At 42.9% G+C, this 20,036-nt stretch overlaps 1 protein-coding gene and 1 long non-coding RNA gene across 2 annotated transcripts in view; one reads left to right on the top strand and one right to left on the bottom strand.

Moving 5' to 3' along the window:
- LOC118364198 (NADP-dependent malic enzyme-like) overlaps positions 1–17,990 on the top strand; it is a 135,157-nt gene extending 117,167 nt beyond the window's left edge. The window contains exons 7-14 of the mRNA XM_035745517.2: positions 10,236–10,345; positions 11,169–11,266; positions 11,977–12,090; positions 13,222–13,327; positions 14,096–14,238; positions 15,037–15,210; positions 17,127–17,225; positions 17,615–17,990. Coding sequence (XP_035601410.2) covers positions 10,236–10,345; positions 11,169–11,266; positions 11,977–12,090; positions 13,222–13,327; positions 14,096–14,238; positions 15,037–15,210; positions 17,127–17,225; positions 17,615–17,782 — 1,012 coding nt within the window. The 3' untranslated portion in view covers positions 17,783–17,990. The remainder of the gene's footprint in view (positions 1–10,235; positions 10,346–11,168; positions 11,267–11,976; positions 12,091–13,221; positions 13,328–14,095; positions 14,239–15,036; positions 15,211–17,126; positions 17,226–17,614) is intronic.
- Positions 5,071–10,181, bottom strand: LOC118364201 (uncharacterized). The gene is made up of 3 exons (XR_004821534.2): positions 9,031–10,181; positions 7,928–8,888; positions 5,071–6,476 (listed from the first exon to the last, which is right to left on the bottom strand). It is a non-coding gene; the product is annotated as an uncharacterized LOC118364201 (long non-coding RNA).
- Positions 17,991–20,036: the final 2,046 nt, after the last annotated feature.

The following is a 20,036-nucleotide window of genomic DNA, read 5'->3' as shown; positions in this document are numbered from 1 at the left end:
CTAGAGCTGGCTGCCCAGCCAAACTAAGCAATCAGGGGAGGGCCTTGGTCAGGGAGGTGACCAATAACCCTGGTCACTCTGACAGAGCTCCAGAGTTCCTCTGTTGAGATGGGAGAACCTTCCAGAAGGACAACCATCTCTGTAGCACTCCACCAATCAGGCCTTTATGGTAGAGTGGCCAGACGGAAGCCAGTCCTCAGTAAAAGACACATGACAGCCCGCTTGGAGTTTGCCAAAGGCACCTAAGGGACTCTCAGACCATGAGAAGCAAAACATTTTGGGTTGATGAAACCAAGATTGAACAAATTTGTCCTGAATGCCTAGTGTCACATCTGTAGGAAACCTGGCACCATCCCTACGGTGAAGCATGGTGGTGGCAGCATCAGCTGTGGAGATGTTTTTTAGCGGCAGGGACTGGGAGACTAGTCAGGATCGAGGGAAAAATGAATGGAGCAAAGTAAAGCAAAATCCTTGATGAAAACCTGCTCCAGAGTGCTCACCTCAGACTGAAGGTTCACCTTCCAACAGGACAATAACCCTAAGTACACATGTATATATTTGTATTTTTTTTTAAGGATAATTGTTGTAATAATAAGGCTCCGCTGTACCGTTGCGGCATACGTGCACCATTACTACAATAAAAACGGCTTGTTTCTAGTCCAAACAGTTTGATCTTACCCATATTACCAATGCATTTTTTATTTATTTGGGGACTCGCATTTTACATTAATAAATGTAATGTCACGGACCATTCAAAAACTATTCACAGGCCGCTAACCATTTGTTTTACACCTTGTTCAGTCCCGTTTGATACCTATATAGCTAGTTAGCTAACAACCGGGTAACTTTACCAGTATATCCAAACATTTGGGTGCACAGAAAGAAAGGAACAGCTTCTTTAGGAGACTATCATAACAATGAATGAATGACAGGTATTTGTATCAACATTTTAGCTATTTATAATAAACAAATGTATTTACTTGGTTACATATTAGTTTCTAGGGCACATGTGCTTCAGAAATAGCTAGAATTCCTATAGGCTATATCTCAATCGATTTTAAAACAAAGCTTTTTTTATGGTGCTCCTAGATTTTATGTTGTGCTCCTAATTTTTAAAAGTTGTGAGCACCAGTGCTACCAATTATATTTTTGTTATTGTTGAGTTAGAGCCCTGGATGAGACACCATTCTTCCATGAGAAATTCCATAATTTAGTGTTTTGTTAATGGTGGTGGAAAACGCTGTCTCAGGCGGCGCTATAGGATCTCGTGTCGTTGATTCCAAAAGAGCAATGAGGAGTGCAGCCTCTGTCAGTTCAGATAGCATCAGCAAATATACACTGAGTGTACATAACATTAAGAACTGCTCTTTCCATGGCATAGACTGACCAGGTGAAAGCCATGATCCCTTATTGATGTCACTTGTTAAATCCACTTCAAATCAGTGTAGATGAAGTGGAGGAGACCAGGTTAAAGAAGGATTTTTAAACCTTGAGACAATTGAGATACAGTGTGCATGTGTGCCATTCACGGGGTGAATAAGCAAGACAAAAGAACCTGCCTAAATGACTACCGACCCGTAGCACTCACGTCTATAGCAATGAAGTGCTTTGAAAGGCTGGTCATTGCTCACATCAACACCATTATCCCAGAAACCCTAGACCCACTCCAATTTTCATACCGCTCCAACAGATCCACAGATGCTGCAATTGCTATTGCACTCCACACTGCCATTTCCCACCTGGACAAAAGGTACACCTATTTGAGAATGTTATTCCTTGACTACATTTCAGCGTTCAACACCATAGTGCCCTCAAAGCTCATCACTAAGCTAAGGACCCTGGGACTAAACACCTCCCTCTGCAACTGGCTCCTGGACTTCCTGATGGCCCGCCTGCAGATGGTAAGGGTAGGGAACAACCCATCCACCACGCTGATCCTCAACACGGGGGACCCTCAGGGGTGTGTGCTCAGTCCCCTCCTGTACTCCCTGTTCACTCATGATTGCATGGCCAGGCACGACTCCAACACCATCATCAAGTTTGCAGATGACACAACAGTGGTAAGCCTGATCACCGACAACGATGAGACGACCTATAGGGAGGAAGTCAGAGACCTGGTCGTGTGGTGCCAGGACAACAACCTCTCCCTCAATGTGATCAAGACAAAGGAGATGACTACAGGAAAAGGAGGACCAAGCACGCCCCTATGCTCATTGACGGGGCTGTAGTGGAACAGGCTGAGAGCTTCAAGTTCCTTGATGTCCACATCACCAACAAACAATCATGGTCCAAACACACTAAGACAGTCATGAAGAGGGCACGACAAAACCTATTCCCCCTCAGGAGACTGAAAAGATTTGGCATGGGTCCTCAGATCCTAAAAAGGTTATACAGCTGCACCATCGAGAGCATCACTGGTTGCATCACTGCCTGGTATGACAACTGCTCAGCCTTTGACCGTAAGGCACTACAGAGGGTAGAGGGTACTGCCAAGTACATCACTGGGTTCAAGCTTCCTGCCATCCAGGACCTCTATATCTGGCAGTGTCAGAGGCAGGCCTAAAAATTGTCAGACTCCAGCCACCCTAGTCATAGACTGTTCTCTCTGCAAGCGGTACCGGAGCGCCAAGTCGAGGTCAAAAAGGCTTCCTAACAGGTTCTACCCCAAAGCCATAAGACTCCTGAGCAGCTAATCAAATGGCAACCCAGACCCCTCTTTCACGCTGCTGCTACTCTGTGTTTATAATCTATGCATAGTCACTTTTACTCTACCTACATGTACATATTTCCTCGACTAACCGGTGCCCCCGCACATTGACTCTGTACCGGTACCCCCTGTATATAGCCTCGCTTGTTATTTTACTGCTGCTGTTTAATTACTTACTTTTTTTAAATTAATTTTTTTACTTAACACTTATTTTTATTCTTAAAGCATTGTTGGTTAAGGGCTTGTAAGTAAGCATTTCACTGTAAGGTCTACGACACCTGTTGTATTCGGCGCATGTGACAAATAAAACGTGATTTGGTCTTCGAGAGCCTCTTTTTTAACTTTTACTCATTACTGGATGGTCTTGATAGTTTCTCTTCTCAAACCACTCCTCGGGGAACCCCAGACATTTAACAATATTATTGTAGCCCTGAATGAGCACACCTCATTGACTAATTGATGATCCATTGACAAGTTGAATCAGGTTTGCTATCTGTGGGATAGTTCAAATCCATGGAACTGCTGAGGGTCCCCATGGAGAGGTTTGAGAACCACTGCTAAATGGTCATTTCTTTCCATCGCTCTCTTCTTGGTCTCACTAGCCCTACTGTTTGTCCATTCTTCATTACACTCTTCTTTCTCCCAAAAACTCTGTCTCCTTTCTTTTCCTCGTCCCACTCTTTCTGTCGTCTCGTGGATTTTGTCTCCCCTGGTGCAACCGTCATCTGTCTAGAAATCCACGTTCTTTTCCTCATCACCCTCTTTCTCTTACTTCATCTTATTTGTTTAAAAACTCTCACTATCATCAAATCAGTCCATTCACCATTCTCATGGTCGGTCTCACAATCACACAGAAGGGCATCTGTTGTTTGTTTTTTACTTCATCCTTTTGGTTTATTTCCACACTCCTGCAATCCGGAATATCTTCACTATCACTATAGTCTGTGTCGTCACTCGCTTTTCATGTCTTTTCCTCGGCTATATTTTTCTCCTCTTTCTCTTTCCTTCCATTTTACATATGTTTAATTTCTCTGTATGTCATTTATCACCATCTCTTTTATCACCTCTTCCACACTTGTTCTCTCCTCCTCTGTCACTCCCTCTGTACTCCTCTGCTCTCTCTCTCTCTCTCTCTCTCTTTTCATCCATTCTCTTTCTCTCCTGATAAACTCGTCTTGTTGTTGTTTTCCGTGTCTCTTCTTGCTCTCTCTTCAGGCCGCTTCCCCGTGCATTGTACCATTATCCTCTCTAGGTACATGTCTTCCTCCCGCTTCAACTTTTCAAGTTTCGCTCCTGCTGCTCTAGCAGGTCCATCTCCTCGCTGAAACGCCAGTCGTCCTCCTCCATAGCAAATGTCCTCTTTTTCCATTCTCGAATGTTCTCTAAGGGAGAGGCGGAGAGGTTTTGATTGTACACAGACTTCTGTGTTGCTACCAAAGGAGTGCAAATTCTATAACAATGTGACAAAACACACATAGGCATACAGCATAGGCCTAAACACAAGACAAAGGAAAAATCACACAATTCTAACAGTTGCATTTGATTCTAACCCATATAATGAATATAGGCAGATGGAAAAAAAAGAGTAGTAGACGTAATCAAATATCCAGCTACACGAAGCATGTTAATGGAAACATCCAAAGATATCTCTCACCTATAGCCTCTTTAATGTCCTTTCACTAACGCTTCACTTAAAGCTGAGATATGTCACTTTTTGGGTGACCCGACCAAATTCACACAGTAATGTTAGATCGGTCATTCTCATTGAAAACAAGTCGAAGAGGTAGTACATCTATTCTTGTGTGTCATTTCTATGTGTCCCATTGTTAAGTTTTGTTTTTGCTCTTTTACTTTAGATTTTGAACACCATCTTCAAAGAGCTGAAAATACAATATTTTGGGTTATGGAAAATATATTTCACAGCGGTTTAGATGGTACAATGATTTTCTACACTAAACTTGTTTGTTTTGTCACATAAACTGAAACGATTAGAATTTTAGCAACTAGGAAATGGCGGAGTGATTTCTGCGTAGAGCATCTTAAACAAACCCCAACCTTCTAGAATATCACCTATTGCAGTTTTTTTAATCGCTTTGGTACTATTTTCACTAGTATGTGGTCCTATTTTCATAATTACTGTATGTGGTACTATTTTCACAAGTATGTGGTACTATTTTCATAATTACTGTATGTGGTACTATTTTCACAATTATGTGGTACTATTTTCACAAGTATGTGGTACTATTTTCACAAGTATGTGGTACATTTTCATAAGTATGTGGTACATTTTCACAACTCTTAGTACACAACTCCAAACTGGTCACACTTGTAATGCAGACAGTTTTTCATTCAAAACCTGCCATTCTGCATTCATTTGGACTGTAAACATCTCTCACCACACAACCATTAATTCAAAATATAAGTTTATTATGAAATGTAATGAGAACATTGGTTTAATCACCAAAACACAACATAATGATATCTTTTCAATGTAGTTGTTTTAACTAACATTTAATCCAATGGCAAACAATAGCAAAGTTTCAAATCGCCCTTAGAAGTGCTGAAAGTCATTTGCTACAGTACTGTAAATTACAGTAGATTATACCTTTTTCACATTAGGCAATTACCCAACCAAATGGACCGAAAATCTAGAATTTCCATAATATTTATCCAATGTGTGATCAAAGAAGACATCCTCCGCAATCATTCATGCAACAACAACCAAACAAATCTGATATATTTGCAACGTGCCGCCCTGGGTAACCTAGTGGTTAGAACGTTGGACTAGTAACCCGGAAGGTTGCATGTTCAAACCCCCGAGCTGACAAGGTACAAATCTGTCATTCTGCCCCTGAACAGGCAGTTGACCCACTGTTCCTAGGCCGTCATTGAAAATATGAGTTTGTTCTGACTTGCCTAGTTAAATAAAGGTAAAATACATTTTTAAAAAGTGTACTGTCTGTAATAAAATGTAATGGGACAAATTATATGAATGAAAATATAACATAACATTTAGCAGGCATTCATTTGCATCAAGCCTGTCTTGAGCATTTGGCCATAAATGCTCATCCACATCAGTGAATATCCCCATTGTTCATGAATATCCCCATTGTTCATGAATTTGCCCATTGTTCATGAATATCCCCATTGTTCATGAATATCCCCATTGTTCATGAATATCCCCATTGTTCATGAATATCCCCATTGTTCATGAATATCCCCATTGTTCATGAATATCCCCATTGGACCGTGGGAAAAACCTTTTGGCATGGCGAATCCAAGCTTGACATTGGTCTGCATTGATGTTGTTTCATGCCTCATCCATGGCCAGAAGGTGGTTGGGCACAATCATGGGGATGGCGATCGTACACCTTCCACCTCCATGTTGAAAATAATTCCTCAAAAGGTTTGAAAAAGAGAGTATGAGGGCAGGCATAGGGTCATGAATCTGGGATGAGCCCAGAACCACCTCTGCATGGTGAAACCTGACATTGTCTTTCACAATACCATAGGTGACCCCTTCACCTTGACAGGCCTGCTCAATTTCATTGAGAAACACAATGAAGTGTGCAGCATTGTTGGATCCAAGAAATGACCTATATCCTACAACACTATCTTCAGAGATGGCTGCGCACATGGAGATGTTTCCCCCACGTTGTCCAAGCACTTGGACGGTCGCCCGTTGGCTGATGAGGGCCAAGTTGAAGACCGCTTCATCAACAATGATATACTTGTGATGGTCCACAGCAGCATCAAGTACCATCCCCCTCTAAAAATATATTTTGGTTAATTAAGTTCCAATATGATATTGTGAAGTAGCATGTGCATCATGTGTGGCATGTGCGTCATGTGTAGCATGTGCGTGAGTGTATTTGTTTATCTGCATTACGTGGTGTGTTTCTTCAACTTTTTTGTGTTTTTTTGTGTAAGGCCTGATGTGGTACAGTTTAACCAATGCGTAAGCAACCCAGGTTATCCTGGTCCTAGATCTGTTTGTGCTTTGAAGCCAACTCTTATGGTTGTTGTACGACCATATGAGTTGGCTATTCATCACCTACAGATCTGGGACCAGGCTAGATGAACTGTCTTGTGAACACTTCCATAAGCAGGTGCAAGGAGGAAGAATTGTTCCACTATGTCCCTCTCATCCACAGTGATGGAGTGTTTTCCAGTTTTCTCTGCAGCAACTCTGTCTCCTAGGAGTCTGCGTGGACAGTCTAGTTGACAGAGAAGCTAGGTTTTGGCCTTTCTAGGGAGTTTTTCCTAGCCACCATGCTTCTACACGTGCATTGCTTGCTGTTTGGGGTTTTCGGCTGGGTTTCTGTACATCACTTTGAGATATCAGTTGATGTAAGAAGGGCTATATAAATAAATTTGATTTGATTTTGATTTGAGGAGTGGAGCTGGAAGGAACAGTAGAGAGAACGTATTCCCCCTGCCAAATCACAGTCGGAGTACATGGATTTGGATACATGGATACTGTATTTTATACCATCTATTGCATCTTGCCGATGCCGCTCTGTCATTGCTCATCCATATGTACACTACCGGTCAAAAGTTTTAGAACACTTACTCATTCAAGGGTTTTTCTTAATTTGTACTATTTTCTACATTGTAGAAAAATAGTGAAGACATCAAAACTATGAGATAACACCATATGGAATCATGTAGTAAATCAAAAAAGTGTTAAACAAATCAAAATACATTTTATATTTGTGATTCTTTAAGTAGAAAATAAAGAAAAACCCTTGAATGAGTAAGTGTTCTAAAAGTTTTGACCGGTAGTGTATACTGTATATTCGTATTCAATTCCTTTACTTAGATTTGTGTGTATTAGGTAGTTGTTGTGGAGTTGTTAGATATTGCTGCGCTGTCGGAACTAGAAGCACAAGCATTTCGATACACATGTTTAGCAGTTATTGGGAGTGTATGTGACCAATACAATTTGATTTGATTTGGATTGTTCCTTTTTTCCATAATCTTCCCCAATATCTCATGGCTATCATCGCGTTATGGGCTGATTTTAGCACTGGGCAGAGGAGCTCCTCTCAACACCTTTAGGTCTTCTCGTCTCTCTCTGTTTCTCTCTTTTGCTCTCTCTCTGTTCCCTCCTCACTGAGAGACTGTGTTCTCTCCACTTCAACCTCACTTAGGAATTTCTCAAAGGCATGTTACTCATCTCTGGGTGTGGCGTATTAATAGTTTCTAGAGGCTTCTCACCTAAAGCAGATCCAGCCTCTTTGTCTTGGGTGTGTTACTGTAGGCTGGGAGGTGCATTGTGGGAGTGAGGGGCCCATTCAGACGTCAGGCGTCAGAGAAAGACAACCGGCTTTAGGGAAGAATGGAAATAGTTAGTACAATGGGGTCAATACATACCAGGGGTTTTCGTTCTGGTCGGAGGTACACCCATCTAGCCTTCACTCCCCCTCTCCCTCTCTGTTGGTATGGCCTGATGACCAGGGATTTGACCCTAGCCAAGGCTGATTTCAGTCTCTCCCTCCATCGTAAATATTCTCATTTTGGTTTTGATTGATTGCTTGTGGACATTGAGTCCTCCTCATTAGAACTCCTATACAGAGCTGTTTTTCTGGATGAACTGGAGTGACCTCGTAGCGATGCACAATAAAGCACGGTAGGGGGCGGTAGTGGTGCTGTAGCGGTGACAGCATCCTCGCCTCTCTGGCTGTGCGCCTCTCCTGCAGCCCTGAGACAATGAAAAGTTTATGGTGCCTTTTTTGGCTTCTTCTCGCATCCTCCCCGTAGCCATAGCTACACTGCTTTGGTACGTTGCCTTCCTCTTGTGCTTGATAGAAAACACATTTTCTCTCTGCGGTCCTGCTGTGCTCGTTTTGAGCACCCGTTCAGTCACTCCCTTCGTCAATTGCAGAATGCGCTGCATCACAGATGGCTGAGTCTGATGAAATACAGGGTCAGACAGACACGGGGACGGAACCCACCTCTGATCTGGAGCTCAAGTTTTATTATCACTGAAGCCCAGCTCTCATCCTCTTATCCTTCCTCTCTAATTCTCATCCCCCTCTCACTTCTTCCTCCTCCTGCCCTGGAGGCTTAAGCATTTTAGCAGCAGAAGGCCAACTGGGAAACGACTTTCGTGATTTGTACAATAAGCTGCAGAAATGCCGGGGTGAATCTTTTCCATATGCCGGGTATGAGGGGCTCACTAGAAAGATGGAGAGAGGGAGCGAAATAGAGAGGTAGAGAGAGAAATAATGGAGTGGGACAGAAAGAGAGAGAGAGGGGAGAGAAAACCAAGTTATATTGTAGCTAGAAAGATCCATAAAGAACAAGGGGGTGAAACTCACATCATCTCTCCCTCTCCTTGCCCTCATGATTGACAGGTCCATACTCTGGGCTGCCGTCGCTCTCTGTTTGCTCGACCTGTCCCCATTTTCCTCCCGCGCCATGCGGCCGAAATGCGAGCCCTGGAGTTTTCATTAGAAGTGCATGTCCCACCCTCTCCCTTCCTCTACCCCTATCGTATCTTTGTGACACTGGGCTTGGCAAATAGAGAGAGCTTCTGTTACTCTGTTTTCACAGATTTGCAGCACTGTGGAAGAGCGCATGGGAACCAGGCTATTTTAGCAGCTCATAATACATTTCTTATTTTCTGTGTATCGTGTTTTTGTAGGGTTTTGTATTAATGGATGATGAGGTCATATATGTTGGTGAACAGGGTGTCAGGTGGACTGGGGATTAGCTTGTAAAGTAGTTCAGTAATTTACTAGGTGGTCCTGCTATTCTTGCCATTACACAAGGGTTTTATAGTGTTTCCGTTCCTTTGTGGTAGCTAGCAGATCTCCCTTCTTGACAGCCATTTAACCTGTCTAGTAACCTGGAGGACAGCTGTTTGAGGATTGGTCACTAAGCAGAGGCAAATAGCCTGTCATAGAATCAGTCCTGAGCACCATGTTTCTTACTGTATTTGTGTGGCCTAAGTCACTGACAAAGTGGATCGCTGGATGGTATAGCCTGCACATGGAAACATGCTTATTTACACTCATAATGAATCGTGTGCATTGTGTGCATAAACACACCAAGCTTGTACAGCATCCCACTCCACATGTTTCAAATGTAACTGGAGCTCCTCAACAGTGAATGAGTGCCCTCTCCAGGACAGGACTGTGATGGTTCTTATTCCTATGGTGTAGAAGAGTGACTTGGTACAGGCAGAGGCAATGCACTATTTGCTACACAGAAGTGTGTGTGTGTGTGTGTGTGTGTGTGTGTGTGTGTGTGTGTGTGTGTGTGTGTGTGTGTGTGTGTGTGTGTGTGTGTGTGTGTGTGTGTGTGTGTGTGTGTGTGTGTGTGTGTGTGTGTGTGTGTGTGTGTGTGTGTGTGTGCAACATTCCTCTACTGTCGATGCACAACATTATCACAGTCCTGGACGTGATTACTCTGATTTTCGACTCTCTCCTTTGTTTGAACTCTCTTGGCCCTGTGGCGAATGACTAGAAAAAGAGTAGGAATGCGAATGTTGTCTTATCTGACTTGGCTGTCTTATCCACAGGTATGGAATGGATTGTCTCATTCAGTTTGAAGACTTTGCCAATACCAATGCCTTCCGTCTGCTGAGCAAGTACCGCGACCAGTACTGCACGTTCAACGATGACATCCAAGGTACAAGTATCCTTCGATTGCAAAATGCCAAATATCAATTGCACAGAGACTCGATAACGTGCTCTCACAAGAACCCACACACATGCACCACACACACACGCGCGCACACACACACACCACTCCACACTTCACATGCACTCAAACTCCCTCTCGATCAATCATCCTCCTTCCCTTTATCTCTCCCTCTCTTTCCACTTTCTCTTCTTCCCTCCCTCACACACACCCAACCACCCATTCATCCAATCACTCAGTTTAAATCAGAGAGATTGTTCATAGAGCACTAATTCAAATGTCAAACACACACACCGAGCCCCTGATCCCGCTCTCTCCAGTGGGTTGGGTTTGATAGAGTCCTGTGGAAAACAACAGTAATGTAACAGTAAGTCCAGAGACTCCAGACTAGGGCTGTGTCCCAAATGGCACCGCTATTCCTTCTATAGTGGACTACTTTTGACCAGAGCCTTATGGGCCCTGTGTGCACTATGTAGGGAATAGGGTGTCATTTGGGACACAGCCACACTTTTTGTATCCTTAATGAGACCACAGTATCAGTCACACCATGTCTGAGGAGCCATTAGTTTGTCTGTCAAATAAAACTACTTTCCCCAGAAATTAGCCCTAGTAGCCGTTGTGATTTCTGCAGGCTAATCTAAACCATATTTTCTCTCTAATTCTCTGTCTCGGTAAATCTGCTTGCTATTACTGCAGGCAACATAAAGGGCAAATTGACACTCTCTCACTGCAGTAGTAACTCACTTGAGGAAAGCTCATACTTGCAGGTCTAAATCATATATGTCACTCTGTCCCCCCAAACCCCCCTCAGGTACCGCTGCAGTGGCGGTGGCCGGCCTACTCGCTGCCCTTCGTGTCACCAAGAGCAAGATGTCCGACCATACCATTGTATTCCAGGGTGCAGGGGAGGTGGGTGCAGAGCTCTTGTCAATGTGCAAATTCACTCCTTTTTTTTCTGCTCAGAAATGCGGCAGACTGATTGCCCCTAATGACATAATCAGAAATAACCACAGACCAATGCTTCAAATTCTCATTTCCAATCACTGAGCTTTTTATTTAGGTCTAGTAGACCACTGGGCTGTGCTCAACAGACCATGTCTATAATAAACAGGAGAACATGGAAATAAAACTGTGATTAGCACAACATCATTTGTAATGGGGAGACATTTAGAATGTATTTTCAGCCTCTGGGGCTCTTGGCCTGACTGTGAACTATAGTACCCCCCCATCTTCTTTAAAATGCCTTGTTTCATATGTTTTCCATGTTGGTGGATGACCACTTTGTATTGAAAGGGAAGCAGATGGTACAATGTGTACAACTTGAGTGTATTTACAGTAAAGGGTTATTGTGCTGAGAACAGAAAAACAAGCCTTTTCAAGCGTTTCACAGACCTACAATGAATTAAATCACACAATTTAAAGGTGTGCATTAATATAACTGGAGTCAATATTTTAATAAGTCCGAATGATAACTAAATTGTTTGCGGGTTTAGGGGTGAAAGCTAGGGACTTATTTCTTGTTTGGTCAGGGAAGTGAATGGTGGGGCACAGAGGCATTCCTATCACATCTGCTTTCTCTCTCCCGCTCTCCCTCCCTTTTCTCTCCCTCTTGTCCCCAGGCTGCGATGGGGATAGCTGACCTCATCACGATGGCGATGGAGAAGGAGGGACTCTCCAAAGACGAGGCTCTGAGGAAGATCTGGATGGTTGACTCCAAGGGTCTCATCGTCAAGGTGATACAAGTACCTCCGCTCTGGCCACTCTTCCAGGGTCACTCATCCCCTGTAGAGTAGACACAGCTCTGTCTGGAGTTCCCACTGTCCTGACCTATAGGCATGCATATATTCATGATGTATGACATGACTGACCGAATCTCAGTTTACTTCGTAAATTGACTGAATTGATCCCAACCCTTGTTTATTATACATGAACTGAAAGATAGACATGAGTCTGAATGAGAGTCATAGCTCTCATAGTTCAACAAGACAGGTAGAGTCTGTCATGGGATGAGCAACTGTAGATGTTATGCATTTAATTATGGGTTTCACCAGATGCTACCAGGGTGTGGGTGAGTCCGTTGTTGTATTGACACAGGCTACTGTATTGCATTTATTTCACCAGAGAACTGCCACAGTCTTAGCCCTGTCATGGTCCACATGTGGTTGGCGACTGAAGAACTACCCAGAGATTGTCATCTGAGGCGTGTTTGTGGAGTCAATTCTGTTTGATGAATGATAAGAATAACTCTGCACAGTGCGCACACAATTACACCAGAAGCTGGTATTGTGTCCATGCTTCTGTCATTGTATGACCTTTTCCAGAACGGTCTGTCTTGAAAAGGTCATTCTGATCACAGGGTTGACGCAATAAAAGATGAAGAGGGAATTGTTTATAGAAGTAATCGTTATTTGATCAACTAAATGATGAGGCTTTCATGCAGGCAGAAAGACAGACATGCAGGCAGAAAGACAGACATGCAGGCAGAAAGACAGACATGCAGGCAGAGTGGTGGTGCCTGTTGATATTCCATTTATAGGGTTCTGGTAAAGTCACTAACTCCATGGAGCCTTTGGCAAGCTGGATGTACGTTTGCCACCAACTCTGTAGACCAGCATTGAGTCAACACTGCCCTCTAGTGGCCAGAACACATAGCACTTGACTCCACTGAAACCCCATCAAGCTTATTTCCCTTAAGGGTGGAGAAGTCTAGAATCCTTGGCTCTTGCCGATAGTCTTTGTGTCTGTGTTTGAATTCCTCTATGTATTTATTTCAGAGATGATCAAAGAGAACATTCAGTTGTTGGCATGTGTAGAAACACGCTCCATCATAATCTGTCTTCCAACTATCTCTCTTCCACCCTCAGGGAAGAGGCCACCTGACCCATGAGAAGGAGAGGTTTGCCCACGAACACGAGCAGATGAGGAACCTGGTAGATGCGGTGCATGAGCTCAAACCCACAGCCATCATAGGTAATAAACCAATCAGCTCACTGAGGAGGAAGGGAGGGGGTCAGTTGGATTTTAATTGAACCTTTATTTATAAATTAAATCTAATTTTATTGGTCACATACATGTGATTAGCAGATGTTATTGCGGGTGTAGCGAAATGCTTGTGCTTCTAGCTCCGACAGTGCAGTAATGTCTAACAAGTAATAATCTAACAAATTACATAGCATATACCCAATACACACAAATCTAAGTAGGAATTAATTAAGACTATATACATATGGACAAGTGATGTCAGAGCGGAACAGACTAAGATACAGTAGAATAGTATAGAAAACAGTACATACATTTGAGATGAGTAATGCAAGATATGTAAACATTATTAAGTGAATGAGATGCACTAGAATAGTATAGACAACAGTACATGCATATGAGATGAGTAATGCCAGATATGTAAACATTATTAAGTGAATGAGATACACTAGAATAGTATAGAAAACAGTATACAGGTTACAATTCAGTAAATCACTGAGATTAATTGAAATTCCAATTACCCAATATCTCTCCAGGTGGATAGAGGTTTTACCACCCCTGGGTTAGAGTTTGTAGTGGTCTGCATATTTAATGTGTTCTCTCGTGGGTCTTATTCATTTCGGATACACCGTAGCAAAACATTTTGCAATGGAAAACGAAAGTGCGCATTTCGTATTGGATTTAAGTCCAGGTAGTCCCTCCCTATTTCAGTCTGTTTTCTTCCTTTTGGTGCCTAATGAATACGATCCTGCTCTCTAGGTGTGGCAGCCATCTCTGGCGCTTTCACGGAGGAAATCATCAGGGACATGGCCTCGTTTAACGAGAGGCCGATCATCTTCGCCCTTAGCAACCCCACCAGCAAGGCAGAGTGCACTGCCGAGCAGTGCTACACCATCACAGAGGTACCGGAGTGGGTCTGAAGTGTCTGTGTACTTCAACACTTGATCAGTTCCGTGCTTGAACAGTATGTATACTGAAGTTAGTAGAAGTGAATGCATTGTGTTTACTGGTAAAATTGATGGCTGAGACTGCGAGAACGACTCAAACCACTGGCTTCCTGTCCCGTCCACTTGGACGCCTCTTCCCCAGAGCTAAACAAAGGAATCACGTTCTGCTCAAGTGTTACTTGGGTTTCTTCTGCCTCATATTTCTGAACAGCTGAAATAAAAACCCTGTGGCGATTTAAACTAACGTTCCAAAAATATATATGTTTTGTAGGTTAATTTAGGATGGAGGCTACAACCCTCTCTGTCTGTTGTAACTTAAGATATTGCCGTAGCATAAACATAAGCAGGACACAGTCTAAACAGTCTGCATTTTAACCTCAAAACTGTTATTTCGCTTTTCATTGGTCAACACCACACAATATGATTGACAGCAGAATTTAAATTTGCCAGTATTCCACCTCTGGGCAGCCGAACGTCCTGCGTTTTCGCCAGAGTGCTGTCGCTTCTAATCCCGCACATGCTACAGAAGGTTCAGTTGTTTAGAGATCGGGAAGAGGGGGCCAGAGAGAGGTCCAGAGAATTCGGCCCTGCAGCCAATCCATAAATTGATTAAGTGCACATATTGTACTTACTACAATGACCCTGGGGGAAAGTTAATTTAGAGAGGAGAGAGGTTGTGTCCGTGTGTATGTACAGTATATGCACAGTAATATATTTTCCTGTGTTGACACCCTCGACACTTGTTTGGTCCAGGGGCGGGGCATCTTTGCCAGTGGCAGTCCATTTGACCCCGTGACCCTTCCTGATGGGCGGACGTTCTTCCCTGGCCAGGGCAACAATGCGTACGTGTTCCCAGGAGTAGGCCTGGGCGTCACCGCCTGTGCAATCCGACACATCACAGATGAGATCTTCCTCACCACCGCAGAGGTAAACCACACACATACATATGCATCCATCCAATTATCAGTTAATTTACTTTCAAATAGCTTTGTGACAGAGCACTCGTTATAATATCATCTTAATACACACACACACACACCCTCCAACTCTCACTTCTTCAACTGACTCTCTCTCTCTCTCTCTCTGTATCTTCCTTCCTATATCTGGCCTGTCTCTTTTTCAACACACTCTCTTCCATTCTCTCTATCACTTCCTATTCAACTCCCTCTCTATCACTTCCTATTCAACTCCCTCTCTATCACTTCCTATTCAACTCCCTCTCTATCACTTCCTATTCAACTCCCTCTCTATCACTTCCTATTCAACTCCCTCTCTATCACTTCCTATTCAACTCCCTCTATCACTTCCTATTCAACTCCCTCTCTAATCACTTCCTATTCAACTCCCTCTCTATCACTTCCTATTCAACTCCCTCTCTATCACTTCCTATTCAACTCCCTCTCTATCACTCTCCTTTTGTATATTTCTTCTTCTCCTCTATTCATGTATTTTCTCCAACTCAATATCTCTTTCACTTTCCGTTTTTCTTTCTCTATTTTTTTCAACTCAATCTCGCTATAAATCTTCCCCCATGTCTCACCCTCTTTTTTTCTTCCCTCTTCATCTTCACTCCTTCCTGGAGACCCTACATGAAAACTACTATAGTTTACTATAGAATACTACAGTACTTACAATATCATTCTATAGTAAACTGTAGTATACTGTAGAATACTACAGTAAACACTACAGTATTATCCACAAAAAAACACTGTAGTAAATGCTACAGAAATGTCTGCAAAAACACGTTTTAACTACAGTAAATGCTACAGTATCCGCTGTGCATATATATACCCTGCCCATCCCCCTCCCCCATATAGCAATTTGTGTCACCCAGGAGTGAGAAACCTACATGCCAGGTATAGACGTCAGTTATATAGAAAAGAGCAGAATCTCAGAACTATCTGTTCAGACCCCAGTCCTATTTCCTTACAGGTTATGTACAACCTACTGGAGAAAACTACATTTCTCCAGTAGGTTTCCTGAAGGAGAAAGACTCCACTTCTATGTCAAATATAATAAAATACTATAGGAAATACTACAGTAATGTCCACAAAAACACTACATTAATTACTATAGTATATACTAGTTATTTTACAACAGTATTTATACTATAGTTAACTGTAAATACTACAGTATACTACTGTAAATACTTCAGTATTCACTGAAGTCTACAAAAACATTACATTGAATACTACACTAAAGTCTGCAAAAAACACTACAGTGAAACAGTCTGCTTACAGATCATTAAGGAAATCACTTAAAAATGTCCTCACGTCTGTCCCCAGCTCAGTGGCATGGCAAATATAATAATATCTCTGTGAGCCCAGTCAATAAACCATCTGGGAAAAAATGCCCAAACTGATAACCTCTCATTGGCTTTCGCACAAGAACAGCCTATCAGCTCGCTTTGCTCTGTGCTGCCTGGCTCTGCAGACATGGGAGACGATTAAAGCTTCACGGTGATGCATAAAGTGCATTACTGAATGACAATTTCATATTTTATTTGATACTGTCATCATGGGCCTCAGGCATATGAGAGCCACTCAGCCTACACTCAGCCTCAGGTAGACTGAGGATGGAGGATGGTTACGCAACAGCAGGAGGGGGAGGGTGGGATGAATGTCAAGTCTTAGCTACATTATCTACACTGATTTCCACCCATTATACCCTCATGCCCACCTTACCGGTATATTATATCAATATCTAATCAAATTTAACTTGATTTAAAATGCATTCCAACGTCTCATTAGTCTTTACAGTAAAATGTGTGTCTGTTAAGGTATGCCAAATATCTGCTTGTGACTGTGTGTGCATAACGCATCCATTTGGTTGCTCTCTGACAGACCATTGCTGACCTGGTGACGGAGAAGGATCTGTCAGAGGGAAGACTGTACCCTCCCCTGAACACCATCAGAGATGTCTCTCTCAAGCTGGCCGTGACGGTGAGAGCACACACACATCTGCACATACACACACACACACACACACACACACAAACATGTCCTTAGGTCTTCATGCTTCCATACCCTCAATCGGTCTTCACACTTACACTGAGTATACCAAACATTAGGAACACCTTCCTAATATCGAGTTGTCTTGCCCATTCTCCCTCTGAATGGCACACATACAAAATCCTGCTTTAACCTGTCTCATCCCCTTCATCTACACTGATTTGAAGTGGAGTTAACAAGTTCGGGGATCATAGCCTTGCCCAGGATTCACTTGGTCAGTCTATGTCATGGAAAGAGCAGGTTTTCTTGATGTTTTGTATACTACTCAGTCTATACAGTGTACACCTATGAACTATCGTGTGTGTTTGCGTGTCTTACAGATCGTGGAGTTTGCCTATGAGCACAAGTTGGCGACGCTGTACCCGGAGCCTGAGGATAAGGAGGCTTTTGTGCGCTCCCTGATCTACAGCCCTGACTATGACGAGTTCGCTGCGGACTCTTACCGCTGGCCAGAGGACGCCATGACCATCCAGTCATGCAAACTGTGAGGTGGTGGAGAGACTGAGGGCGAGGGACATGGGGCACAAAGGAGAAGTGATCCAGGATGGGAGTGAAGGAGACTACAAAAGTGCAATATAATCAAGACAATGGTGATTGTGATTTGAATGTGAAAGAGAAAATATCTTAATGAATGTGATAGATACGAGCCGAAATAGACAAGATCAAATAAAATGGTTTAAATGATTGTTTACTTCATATCTGCTGTCATTGTGTTTGTTTGTGTGTCTACAGTACTTTTAGGGGTTTCTTGAGTAAGGTTTGGGCATTAAATCAAATCAAATCAAATGTATTTATATAGCCCTTCGTACATCAGCTGATATCTCAAAGTGCTGTACAGAATTACCATTGTTTGCTCCCATGACCCTGTCATACTAAGAGGGGAAAAACCAATCTTCAAAGCTGACAGAAAATGTGTGTATAAAACACATAACTAGGAGAAAGACTGTTGGCTGTGATGCACAGGGTGAGAGGAGAGTGGGTCTTTGATGTCACATGTTAGATGTCTCCACTCAGCCATCCCAAAGTAGCATGACTAACTCTTTTCCCATGGATATACTGGTAAGAATCGGTCATCCATACACAAAGGCCGGGGTTATAGAGAAGCGTGTTGCTCTGTCAACAATGTGCCTATTAAAAGCAATATTCACAATGTTCGTGGGCACCACATTCACTGTCAACTCTGCGGATGTTGGCTTAAGAGTAAATTAGAGTAAAACCGTGAAATGCTTTCTTACGATTCCTTGCCAACAATACAGAGTTTAAAAATAATAAAATAATACAAATAAAATAGTAACATAAAGACAAATAAAATAAAATACACAAGAATGAAGCTATATACAGGGAGTAGCAGTACCAGATCAATGTGCAGAGATATTTGAGGGAGATACTTTTGTATATGTCATGTATGTTAACACCCCTTCAAATTTGATTGATTCAGCTATTTCATCCACACCTGTTGCTGACAGGTGTATAAAATTGAGCACACAACCATGCAATCTCCATAGACAAACCTTGGCAGTACAATGGCCTTACTGAAGAACTGTGACTTTCAACATTGGACCATCGTAGGATGCCACCATTCCAACAAGTCAGTTCGTCAAATTTCTGCCCTGCTAGAGCTGCCCCGGTGAACTGTAAGTTCTGTTATTGTGAAATGGAAACGTCTAAGAGCAACAATGGCTCAGGCACGAAGTGGTCGGCCACACAAGCTCACGTAGTGCGTAAAAATCCTCTGTCCTTGGTTGCAACACTCACTACCTAGTTCCAAATTGCCTCTGGAAGAAATGTCAGCACGATAACTGTTCGTCGGGAGCTTAATGATTTGTGTTTCCAAGACTGAGCAAGCCACACACAAGATCGCCATGAGCAATGCCAAATGTCGGCTGGAGGGGTATAAAGCTCGCCTCCATTGGACTCTGGAGCAGTGAACATGCGTTCTCTGGAGTGCTGAATCACTCTTCACCATCTGGAATTGGCGGATGCCAGGAGAACACTACCTGCCCCAATGCATAGTGCAAAGTTTGGTGGAGGAGTAATAATGGTCTGGGACTGTTTTTCATGGTTTAGCTAAGGCTAAGCCCCTTAGTTCCAGTGAAGGGAAATCTTAACTCTTCACCATGCAGTGACATTCTAGACAATTTTGTGCTTCCAACTTTGTGGCAACAGTTTGGGGAAGGCCCTTTCCTGTTTTCACATGACAATACCCACGTGCACAAAGCGAGGTCCATACAGAAATAGTTTGTCGATCTGTGTGGAAGAACTTGACTGGTCTGCACATGGCCTTGACCTTAACCCCGTCGAACACCTTTGGGATGAATTGGAACACCAACTGCGAAACCAGACCTAATCGCCCAAGTCGGTGCCCGACCTCACTAATGTGCTTGTGGATGAATGGAAGCAAGTCCCCGCAGTAATGTTCCAACATCTAGTGGAAAGCCTTCCCAGAAGGGTGGAAGCTATTATAGCAGAAAATGGGGGACCAACTCTATATTAATGAACATCATTTTAGAATTAGATGTTTGAAGAGCAGGTGTCCACATACTTTTGGTCATGTAGTGTATGTACAAGGCAGGGTAAAGTGACTAGGCATCATAATAGATCATAATAAGAATAAAAGAAAGAACAGAGTATCAGCAGCAAATGATGTGTGTTTGTTGTGTCGGTACGCATGTGTGTGTTATGTGGTTGTGTGAACATGTTGTGAGTGTGTATTAATGTGTGTATATATTGTCTAGTGAGTGT

This window comes from Oncorhynchus keta, chromosome 31, assembly GCF_023373465.1.
Source record: "Oncorhynchus keta strain PuntledgeMale-10-30-2019 chromosome 31, Oket_V2, whole genome shotgun sequence".
NCBI lineage: Eukaryota > Metazoa > Chordata > Actinopteri > Salmoniformes > Salmonidae > Oncorhynchus > Oncorhynchus keta.
The sequence above is the reverse complement of the archived record's forward strand: the minus strand, read 5'-3'. Positions and strand labels throughout refer to the sequence as shown.